Here is a 12,482-nt window from a genome sequence, read left to right as displayed (position 1 = left end):
TGGCCTTTGGATATCCCTGTCTACTGTCTTGAAATGATCTCTTAAAAGAACAAGACAATCTCCATATAGCTATTTCTAGCAGACAACGCAGATCTCTTCCTTCATTTTTAATCTTCCAGGAGTGTCTAGTGATGGCCAAGCACAGCTACACTTACAAAAGAAAAAAAAAAAAGACACATTGGGAATGGGCTTTACTACTGCACCTTCAAAGGACCTGTGTTGATGTGTTTTTGTTCCCTTCAGAACTACTTCTCTACCAATAAACTGTAAGTCTATGGGAATTCAAAAGCATGTAAAAGTCAAACTGAGGTCACCTGCACCTACAATGAATTCTTAGAATGATGTCAAAAGTATGGTGCATGTGCCCACTGAAGCTCATGGACAGAGGCCCTTTATCTACTGCCCCAGGCACAGGAATGCTGCACTATGACAGATTTAGCCCTTGATCAGCAACACTGGCACTTTGCATTTGCTCCATTATTACTGGTGACTCCTATTCTTTTTTCATTTCTACATTATAAATCCAGATGTATTAATGAAAGTTATTGTCATCATCACTTAAAGTAAAACTAAACATGCAATGTTTAATTGCCATTATCCCTTCTATTTATGTATAAAGTTCATGCCACTGTATTTAATTTAATATAAAAAAAAAAAGCCAGTCACAAGACATTTCCCCGGTCTTTCTTAGTACTCTGCTGTTGTATGAATCTTTGTCTGCACCAGTGGCGGATGCTTCATTAGGGGTGCCGCCCCCTAATCTACATGCAGGATGCCAGACTCATGGATTTCAATGTTTTTGCTTTTTTTAAGCACATGTTTAGAGTCTGATGCTCTAATTGGCTTCAAAAAAGGGTGTGCTTGGAGCACTGCGCCCTGAACCCACCCAGTTGTGTGACAATAGCAAATTAATATTTGCTATTATCTTCCTGATTCTCCTCCCTGCCAATCAGGGAGCGGGTCCTGAGACCCGATTAGCCGAGAGAAGCGACCTCATTGGCCATTGAGCAGGAGACACTGAGGAGTAGACGCAGGCCCGCGACCTAGATGGGGTAAGTGCAGGGTTTACTGGTGGACAGATTTGTTTGCTGCTGCTGCCACCCCAAAAAAATAGAGCACCAGCCACCACTGGTTTGCACATCGTTAATTGGTGCTGTACAGGTCACATGACAAAGTTTTTTTAGAATAGAGAATTAACGTAAATAATTAATAACAACAACACAGTTAATGCTTCAATCAAATCTATTTTTCAAAGCAAATGTTTATTTTTTTGAAGTAACATGGTGTAGGCGGAGTTTAAGTTGACTGACAATAGCTTTCGCTTTGTTCATACTGTAAAGAGATCTGGAAGAGGTTCTACCATTCACAGGCTGTTTTGCGCCCCTCCACCCTGTGTCTATGGTGTATATGTGCTGGGACTAACAGGGAGGTGAAGCCTCCATCAATCATTTTATATCCAGCCCCCATAGTGATTAGCAATATGAGGAGGGGGAGCAGGCTATTATTTACCACTTTGTATATACGACCACATGTATGACTCTATAGTCATATGGGCTGTTCAGATAAGGAGCAAATGAACAGCTTAGAAGGGAAGATAAACTGGAGCATGCTACAGAAAACAAATGCTCTAGTGGATGAGTATGAACATAATGTAATATAGCATGTATTGACAGTTTTTGATGGTTTGGGTTTAATGACACAAACACATTTATATTTACAGATGCCACATGAATCCACAGTGGACTATGTAAGTGTGGACGGTGCAGATACTAGCAAGGCACTTGATCAGCAGTTGAAACACATCAAAAGGGAACATGTAAGTGCTTGACATCTGTGTCACCATATGTTACAAAAAAGTATTCATACCCCTTGAAATTTTTTTCATTTTCATGTTACAACCAAAAACATAAATTTATTTTGATAGACCAACACAAAGGGGCACATAATTATGAAGTGGAAGGAAAATGATAAACGGTTTTCAATATTTTTTCCAGATTAATATGTGAAAGGTGTGGTGTGCATTTGTATTCAGCCCCCTCTACTCCAATACCCCTAACTAAAATCTAGTGGTGCCAATTGCCTTCAGAAGTCACCTAATTAGTAAATAGAGTCCACCTGTGTGTAATTTAATCTCAGTATAAATACAGCTGTTCTGTGAAGCCCTCAGAGATTTGTTAGAACAAGCAGCATCACAAAGGTCAAGGAACACACCAGACAGGTCAGGGATAAAGTTGTGGAGAAGTTTAAAGCAGGGTTGGGTCATAAAAAAAAAAGCCCAGCTTTGAACATTCCATGGGGCACTGTTCAATCCATTGTCTGAAAATGGAGTATGGCACAACTTCAAACCTACCAAGACATGGCCGTCCATCTAAAACATGGGCAAGGAGAGCATTAATGCAACTAAAAAGGTAACTCTGGAGGAGATGCAGAGATCCACAGCTCAGGTGGGAGAATCTGTCCACAGGACAACCATTAGTACTCCACAAATCTGGCCTTTATAGAAGAGTGGCAAGAAGAAAGGCATTGTTGAAAGAAAGTGATAAGAAGTCCTGTTTACAGTTTGTGAGAAACCATGTGGGGGACACAACAAACATGTGGAAGAAGGTGCTCTGATCAGATGAGGCCAAAATGTAACATTTTGGCCTAAAAGCAAAACACTATGTGTGGAGGAAAACTAACACTGCAAATGACCCTAAACACACCATCCTCACCCTGAAACATGGTGGTGGCAGCATCATGTTGTGGGGATGCTTTTCTTCAGCAAGGACAAGGTAGCTGGTCAGAGTTGATGGGTAAAAAGGATGGAGCCAAATACAGGGCACTCTTAGAAGAAAACCTGTTAAAGTTTGCAAAAGACTTGAGATTGGGGAGGAGGTTCTAAACTTACAGCCAGAGCTACAATGGAATGGTTTACATCAAAGCATTTTCATGAGTTAGAATGGCCCAGTCAAAGTCCAGACCTAAATTCAACTGAGAATCTGTGGCAAGACTTTGCTGTTCAGACACTCTCCATCCAATCTGACAGAGCTTGAGCTATTTTGCAAAGCAGAATGGGCAAAAATGTCACTCTCTAGATGTGCAAAGCTGGTAGAGAAATCCCCAAAAAGACTTGAAGCTGTAATTGCAGCAAAAGGTGGATCTACAAAGTATTGACTCAGGGGAGCCGAGTACAATTGCACGCCACACTTTTCACATATGTATAAAAAAAATTTTTTAAAAACATTTATCATTTTCCTTCCACTATACAATGTGCCATATTGTGTTGGTCTATCACATAAAATACATCTATGTTTTTTGGTTGTAACATGACAAAATGTGGAAAATGTCAAAGGGTATGAATACTTTTTCAAGGCACTGTACCAGTGGAAGTATCTAAGACAAGAGATACCCGTATATGTGTCAGATATTCTGCTGGACCAATTTTTCTGAGAAATTACTTATGTATGAGAAGTAAACAAATCTGACATCCAAAGTTTGTTTATTTTTTTTACCACTAAAATGTATTTAGGACAGGATGAAAAACCTGGATTCAACATGATACAATCTGTCATAATGTAAAATATGCATAATATTGTGCATTATTCATTTTCCCCCTCTATATCCAAGTTGGGGCACACATGGTAAACATCCCTTGGGGACATTTTATACTAAATATAAAGGAAAGAGCAGCACATTCTACCTTATTTGATGGCATACACCACTTTATTTGTGGGATTAATAACATTTTGTGGCAATGCGTGTAGAGTTCAACAGATAATAGCACTTAAATATAGCGGGCTAACGTGCCCAACAGGAACAATGCTCTTAGGCTACTTTCACACTGGAGCGGTGGGACGTTAGCGCTAAAACTAGCGGTACTTTTCTGCCACTAGCGGGGCGCTTTTAACCCCTGCTAGTGGCCAGGGAAAGCACCCCAAAAAGCAGTTCTTCCTACTGATTTCAACGGCAGGGGTGGTGCAGGAGCAGTGTATACACCGCTCCTGCACCACCCCAAAGATGCTGCTTGCAGGCATTTTTTTTTTTTTGCTGTCCTGCAAGTGCACCGGCCCAGTGAGAAAGCACTCGGACTTTCACATTGGGGCTGAAGAGGCATTTTACAGGCGCTATTTTAGTGCAAAAACACCTGTAAAACACCTAAGTATGAAAGTGCCCTTAATAGAACAAGATCACTAATAACTGATAAGGCATCTTACAAGACCTCCTGTTAAGCCTGGTACCCACTAACAGCTGGGTTGCATGGAGAAAAAAAAAAAAAAAAAAACCGACAGCTCCGGTCAGAGCCATTGTACTAACCATGCAAGGTTAGTTCAGAGATCACCCCCACTGAGCTATTGTGTTTCTGTTATGACACGACAGATTGGGAGTCGGGCGGCTGCTGATTTTCCAGCATGCACGGCTGGCTTCTGTCAGACAGACTAACATACATACGGATCGAATGTTGGACTTTTTTTTTTTTTTTACTTGCCGTTGTCTCCCAACATTTGGCCCATGTGTACGCAGCTTAAGACTTTCTGACCGAATCCAGAGTCTATCGAGGCCTGAACATCCACCTGGTAAAACTTAGTAAATGTATCAGCAGAAGACCAGGTGGCAGCCTTACAGATCTGGGAAACCAGGATGAAAAGACCACAAAATCTCACACTTCTGGTGCAGTAGGCCTTCACAGGAAAGGGAATAATCCTGTCCTAAGTGATGATTTGTCAAGCTAGCAATTGTGGATCGAGAAACAGCTTGCTCCTTCTAGGAGCCTTCAGAAAACAAAGTCAGACTGAAAAATCAAGTCTGTGGCTGCAAGGCGACAGCCATGAGAAAGGCAATTTTTTGGGACAGGAAGAAGAGAAATATCCCAGACTGTTTTACATGGTGGCCTTTATAAGAACAGTATCACCAGATTGAGGTCCAACAGAGTTATTATGGGGGAGCATATGGGTGGAACAATGTGAGCCATCCCTTTGCACAAAGGCTCCGAAAAAGAAGTGGGAAGCTAGCAGTCTCTGAAGAGCCCCACCAAGTCTGAGTTCTATAGTCTTCAGATCTATCGCCTTGTCGAGTCCTGACTGAAGGAAGGATAAAACCTGTGCCACAGAGTATATCCCGTCATGAAGCTTTGCTTGTGTGGTGGCAAATCATGCTGGAAAAGGGCATTCTGGCCTTCAAAGAAGGAATCACGGATTCCGCAATGCCACCGTTTCTCAGGACTTGAGCTTCAACGGCCAACCTTTCAGGACAAGTTACCATGAAGCAGGATGGAACACAGGACCTGGGGAAAGAATTCCAATCTTCCTCTGACTGGCCAAGGCAGACAGAGGGGGGCGCGCATAGAACAGGAAGTCTCCATCCTGATGCCAGAACACAGCACTGTATACTGCATGTAGCCAAGGTTACATACAGTTCTGAGAGAAGCTCAATGCCTTAGGCTGGCCATAGATGGGTAGCATTTCACAAAAATTCTGGGGAAATTTTTTTTCTAAGAAAGTTCTTTCATTTTTGTAATCATTAGTAGGTCAAATTTACCATCATTTTCAACTGCAGTGACAAGAAATTGGAATTTTTTTCTCAAACTAATTACTGTATGTGCTTTTCATTCAGTAAAGTCCATTACTTCTAAAATCAAATGTTAAAAATACACTTTAAATGGAATTCAAATGTTGTATGAATTTTCCTAAGACTTTTTCTTAGAATTTTAGATTGATATTCTATCCATCTATGGCCAGCTTTAGGGAAGCAAATAGTTAATTTGTGCCAGCTTTTGTAAGTAAAAAATCCTGTTTTCGTAACCATACCTCACAGGAGAGCACCTTCATGAATACTCGCGTGCTGTGGCCAGGCTGAAAGACAGAGACACAAACTGAATTTTTTTTACCCCATTGCAGGTAGTACTGGTGCAGTAGAAATGGGATGTGGCAGTACAACTCCTTGATATCCACAGAGACAGGGAAGTAACCAAGATGCAAGTGAACTGAATGTACAGATTCCATACTGAACATGTTTAAGTCCAGAATGGGCCACGCATCGCCATTTAGCTTGGGCACCATGAACAGGTTGGAACCTTTCTGGTGCAGGAACAGGGAATGACTCCTGAAAGAGCAACCGATCCAGAGGAACTAACAGGGATTTTTTTTGTTGAGTGCAGTAGGTACCTTTTACAACATGAAGTGTGGAGGTGGCAAGATGCAAAACTCCAGATTTTAGCCTCAGGACACAGCCTTTTGAATCCAATAAGTCAATATGGCTGCCAAGGGCACCAAACATCACCCCCACTTGCCCCTTCATTGGAAAGGTTTGTTGCCTGCCTTGGCAGACTTGTAGCTTCTCTAAAAAAAAAAAAAAAAGGAAGGAGGTTTTCTCTTTCCTCCCCAAGTTCTGACAGAAAAGAAACCTTCTTGGCTTTAGAAGAAGATGGTTTCTGCTCCAAAGGCTTCTGCCATTAAGAGTTATTTCCTCCTGTAATTTTTTGGATACATGTATCCAGAGCATTGCAAAAAGGGGTTCACCCACAAAAGGCAGATTTTCCATCTCCTTCTTGCATGGAGGCTCTGCTTCTGTCACAGAACTCACCTCATGTGCACCGATATAATCAGGTAAGAGTGGCCAGAGAAAATCTCCCAATCACTAAAGAAGAGCAATGCTTCAGCGAGAGCTCCAAGTGGTGTCTGGCCAATGAACTGGACCTAAGGGCTAAAGTTGTTTTTGTCATGGTCTTTGCCCATACCAACAAAGCCTGAAAAACCCGCATAGATACAATTATGGTTTGTTTGGCCAGGAAAAAGGACACCTTTAAAAAGGGAATCAAACCTTTCGTCCACAGGGGTACTGTAAGGGTCTTCTTCCAGTATGACACTGCAGGGTACACAGCAGGGAGAGCGCAAATATCTTGTCCAGATTGGCCCATTCTTTGTACAGATCTTCAGTCTGACAATGCAATGGAAAGGACTTTAGGGCAGGGATCCTCAAACTACGGCCCTCCAGCTGTTGTGAAACTACACATCCCATGAGGCATTGTAAAACTCTGACATTCACAGACATGACTAGGCATGATGGGAATTGTAGTTCCTGAACAACTGGAGGGCCATAGTTTGAAGACCCATGGTTTAGGGGGAAGTGACCGAGGCCTAGACTTCTTATAGCCCATCTCTCTGCAAATGCTCATGGATATCTTGCAGTGGTTTCAATACAGTGGAAAAGACAGGCGAGAATCATTCCTTGGACACAAAGGTCTGTGAGAAAGGAGCCCCTGAAGGAGTCAGTGAAAAACAGATGTTGATTGAGAGCCAGAACCAGTTTTGCTGCCCCATAAATAAGTTGGTGGAAGTACAGTCTCCTAAAATCAGAGTATTTAGTCGTCCTGGTCCCGATTTTATTCGTGCTATATCTGCCATGCTTGCATTATACTCACAATTGAGAGGAGGGGGTACCTTCTCAGTGTCCCACCACCTGGATACTCAGGGGCCCTGATCATAGTGAAGCCTATACTGCTCAGTTGTAAAAGGGCTGAATCCCAAGCTGGCTTTCCGCAGATGTAAAGTACGTCCTTCTGGCCGTGCCTGTGCAGCATTGCAGCTAGTAATGTCTGAGCACTGGACACAATAAGGAGAAATCTGAACCTGCCTCAGCCATAAGCTGGTGTCAAACACAAACTAACAAATTCACCAGGACCCTGAAACGGCATCCACCAAACCGGGACACTGCAGCTCACAGGTGCGGCAGGGACACCATTTCTTCCCAAATGCCCAGGAGCAGGAGACAGCATTAGGGACCCCCACAAAAAAGGCACTTTGACTACATGCTCTTCCCACTGTGTTCCAGGTACAGGTCTTCTGGGATATAGCCATACAGAGCGACCATTCCAGAAAACGAACTGCTATAGAGCTCCAAGACGCAGCAAAAATAAAAAAAATGAGCACACTCAGCAGAGAAAGACAGGTCCATCACCTCACATAGACACTACCAAAAAAATTGAGGCAATGCTGAACAGTGTCAAGCTATGCCAGCTTCTATACACCTGGGAGGTGGAGCATAACACAATCCAAGAATGAACTCTCCTGTAATCTATAGAAAAATAGATTTTAGAATACATATGATTTCAAATGACTGGGCTGCACACAACTACTGTATATACACAGGTACCCTCCTATTCTGCAACCAGACATCCCTATACACAGCTGCCTGATGCACTTCCATTCTACCATAGATCCATCAGCCAGTGCATCCAAACAGAAAAGGCCAATGTACGTAGTTTTGGAAAAAGTGGAGAGGGTTTAGAAGTAAATACCTGTAGGGTTTCTATCTGTGTCCTTGTGGGAATTCAACTCTCTTTGTCCCCATTGAAGCGACACGAAGTCTTCCCAATTACCATATTTTTTTCAAATCATGTGTCCCATTGTAAAAGTTACCTTTAAATTTTCCCCAGAGAGAACCTTTACCAGAATAAGGATTTGTTTTCCCAACGAAGGCATAACCCTTCTGCACTTTATTCAAAATCAAGGAAAGTTTTGACTAGCGTTACACACCACCACAAACTTTTTTTTTTTTTTTTTTTTTTAACAAGGGTTAACTAGTAAAAGAAAATCTCTTTTTCCCTTTACAGGTTCAAGAAGACTGGGTCAAGCTGGTGAACACTGCCAGGTTAAGTCTTGAGGACACACCTGCGATAAAGAATGAACCAGAGAAGAACCCACCATTCGTCATGCTCTACTAACATCGCTGAGTGGACACAGAATTGCAGAGGGAGTTGTGCATTGTTTAAACATTAGTTAGAATTAGCATTGCTATTTCTTGCATTAGTGATGTCCATGCTATATTAAGCTCTGTAGAGATCTATTAAGTTTTACTGGTTACCATTACAACTTATTCAAAACACAGTCAAGGGATTAGGTTTACTTTAACACTATGCAAGTGTAACAGAACTATGCCACACATCAACATACTATAGTTTAGTCTTATAGTAGTTCTGCAAAACATATATGTATGGTATCTAAGCTGCTCTAAAAGTTGCACTGAAATCATGACAGGCTAGAAAACTTCAAGATGACAGCCACTTGAACAGGTTGCAACTGTTATAAAATGCTGCTCTCTGGTGGTCAGCATGGGAATAACATGAAGCCAGAATCTTCCTAATCTGCAACAGTATTAGGTCAATTTATGTCATGTCTGTTAGATTTGACACAAAAAAAAAAAAAAAACTTGGTCTAATTCTATTTTGTGTAACATTTAAAATGGAAATGAACATAAGCTGACGCTCTTTCAGTAATTTCTTGCAGCCCTTGGACCAAATGAACAATGAAGGAAATTTGGTTGGCTAATTCATGTCAATGCAATCTAAGTGATTAAAAAGCTACAGTGATTACCAAAATACGATGACTGCCTACGTAATCGCCAGTGATTAAGCTACAATGATTAAAATCTCTGCATGATCAGAAGTACACTTGACAAGGGCTGCAATACTTGCAGATAAAGGGAAGCACACACATATATATATATATATATATATATATATATATATATATATATATATATATATATATATATATATATATATATATATATATATATATATAGTCTGATGTGATTTTCAAACTGACCAAAGCTACAAATATTTAATAGATTGTTTATACCATTACAATATAGGTAGTTATGTTTATCTATGAATTTTCTTTGTAACTTTTTTTTTTTTTTATGTTTAAATTATGTGAAGACTAATAAAAGCATATTGTGTTCTAGTGTATGGATAGGTAGACTACCCTTGAAGGTATTGCCATGTTCACCATCGCTATGCAAGTCCTTTCTATACCTTTAACAAATTACATATTGGAAATCAGTACTATATATGTTGTTTCTAATCACATTTCCTGTACAGGTTCATGAGGAATGTTATAACATTTATCCTGGATCCTATTTCCATTTTATGTAGACAGCTTGTGTCACCAGGACACTTTCTAGAGACGGTTGGTGCCCAGACTTATTTGGACATTCTGAATCTCAGAAAAAGTAAATAAGAGCCTGTGGTACACAGTGGGAATAGGAGTCTATATAAAAATAGGCATAGGGTTGTTGGGAGGTCTTGAAAGTAAAAAATGGCATATCTATACTTGGAGGTTGTTTCTATGTTGTACACCCTTGCCACATCTATCACAGCAGCTCAAAAACTTTATAGAAAAAATACTAATTTCCATTTTCAGTTTTATAAGGAGTTGCAAGAGAGCTGAAGTGATAAGAGGGAGAAATAAAAAGCTAGCCACAGTCTCTATGGACAGACCGTTTGATGTGATAGCAAGCATAATGGCTTGGGCTTAAGGGGTGGTTGTCATTTTTCTGCAATTGCCAATTTCCTGATCATGTGTGTGTGTGTGTTTTTTTTTTTTTTTTTAATCAAAAAGGTTTTTATGGCTCAAAAAACAAACAGTGCATACAAACACGAAACTCAATACACGTTGTTCAGATCTCAGATTCTCCGACATACAATCCGTGGTTACATTTGTCAACACATTTAGGTTAGCTTCCGCTCCTAGTATCTTCTTATATAAACCATTACATTTATCAGTCTGTGCCATATAGATACCCTTTGCCGTCTCATCCATGCCACCTGTGCTCTTGTCCCTAACAGTGGTTCAATATCCATTTGGATGTCTCGTTCATTTTGTACCTGTACCCCTCTGATCAGTCTCATTTGTACTAGCTCCGTGGGGCTTATTCCTGGTGTATCGAGCCAAGCGTCCACAGTTTGTCAAATTTACCAGGGTTTTCCCTGTGCTGATATATGCATTTCTCCATTATGAGTGTTTTACCCATGTTTTAGTCTTTGGCGGTACAGCTGATTTCCAGCTGATAGGGATTGTTTTCCTAGCCTGGAACAGTGCTCAGGCAAAGGCAACTCTTGCCCCCTCCAGAACTCCCAGCAAACATCTTAGTGGGTCAAGGGGAACATTGGTCTGGAACACCTGATTCAGTGTAGCCAAAACCTCGGTCCAGTATCTATGAAGCTTCGGGCAACGCCAGAGGTGGTGAATCAGATCCCCAGGCACTGTTCTACACCTACCGCACAGAGGATGAGGTATTCTGCCCATTTTGTGTAAGTTTACGGGTGTATAGTGTACTCTCAGTAGTATGTATAGTTGGGAAACCTTTTGTGCCACATTTAGTGAACATGTGTTAACTGCCTGTAGGGCCTATTCCCACAGTTCCCCTGCAATGGGCCCCAGGTCCGCCTCCCATTGTGTCACTGCCTTCATGGGGTTCCCTTCTAGGAACGACAACATTAGCATATTATAACATTGGGAAATTATGACTTTTGTGTCAGACGCATCCTGCAGCATATGAAAGACAGGAGTGGGGGAACTGACTCCACTCCATAGCGAGCATCAGGTTTACCTATTTGCTTTAATACTTTATCCCTTACCTGGAACAGGTATGGCAATAAGGAGAACAAAATAAATATTCTTTGTACAGAAACAGCACGTAGGCAATTCATCCAGAGCTCAGTTAATAAAACCATAAACCTGTAAAGTCCATATGATGTAATCCAAATCAATGAAAACCCCTGTTAGACTTACCGGTAACGGTATTTCCATGAATCTTCCAGGACAGCTACTTGAGAGATGATTGGCTCACCCTCTACAGGAAACACAAATCAGACAGAAAATTTAAAAGGCCCCTCCCTCTTCTCCGGCCCTCAGTTGTTTGAAGATCAAGTAAACCTCCACCAAAAGTGCGCTTGGCAGAGGAACAACGAAACTCACTAAAAAACACCAAGTAAACAAAAGGAGACCAGTGAATGCAGAATAGGGTGGGAATATAGACTCTTTCATGGAAATACCATTACCGGTAAGTCTAATTTTCAGGACAGCTACTTGAGAGGCCAAGCAAGATTCTCTACCTTAGGGAAGGACGACAGCCTGAAGTACTTTCCTACCAAAGGAGAGGTCCTGGCTGGAGAGCATTTGGACTCTAATGCTTGATAAACACATAAGAGGACCAGACACCAGCTTTAGCAATTTCTTCCCACGATGCGCCTGCTCTTTCTGCCCATGACGCAGTCAAAGATCTCATTGAATGAGCTCCATCTCTGGAGGGAGGGATGTGACCTGACGCTCTGGAAACTTCACAACTTGCTTTCCTAATCCATCTGGAAATTGAACTTCTAGATGCCTTGGTCCCCTTTTTGGGGTCACTGAACACTAAGAGTTGGGAGGATCTCCTAAACCTCACTAGACCTTTCTAGATAAAGCAGAAGGCATCTTTTCACTTCCAAAAAGCTAAATCTTTCCTCTTCCGCATTCTTGGGGGAGGAACAAAAACTAGGAAGAACTACCTCCTGGGAGCTGTGAAAGCTGGAACAAACTTTGGGTAGGTACAAAGGATCGAGCCTAATTACTACCCTGTCCTCTAAAATCCTCAGGAAAGGGTCCTTACAGGAAAGATTCTAGATCAAAAGAAAGGTACTCTTTAAGGAAATCAACTTCAAGAGGCCTCATGCAATGGCTCAA

The 12,482-nt window shown here is 41.4% G+C and overlaps 1 protein-coding gene across 3 annotated transcripts in view; it reads left to right on the top strand.

Moving 5' to 3' along the window:
- LOC143960753 (cytosolic purine 5'-nucleotidase-like) overlaps positions 1-9,352 on the top strand; it is a 99,950-nt gene extending 90,598 nt beyond the window's left edge. For all 3 annotated transcript variants that reach the window (XM_077469595.1, XM_077469594.1, XM_077469596.1), the window contains 2 exons: positions 1,721-1,816; positions 8,588-9,352. In XM_077469595.1, coding sequence (XP_077325721.1) covers positions 1,721-1,816; positions 8,588-8,698 — 207 coding nt within the window. In that variant the 3' untranslated portion in view covers positions 8,699-9,352. The remainder of the gene's footprint in view (positions 1-1,720; positions 1,817-8,587) is intronic.
- The last annotated feature ends 3,130 nt before the right edge of the window (positions 9,353-12,482 follow it).

This window comes from Lithobates pipiens, unplaced genomic scaffold (assembly GCF_037356315.1).
Source record: "Lithobates pipiens isolate NorthernLeopardFrog02 unplaced genomic scaffold, aLitPip1_a1.2 Scaffold_8, whole genome shotgun sequence".
Classification (NCBI taxonomy): Eukaryota; Metazoa; Chordata; class Amphibia; order Anura; family Ranidae; genus Lithobates; species Lithobates pipiens.
Note: the sequence above shows the minus strand (reverse complement) of the source record. Positions and strands in the feature narration are given on the sequence as shown.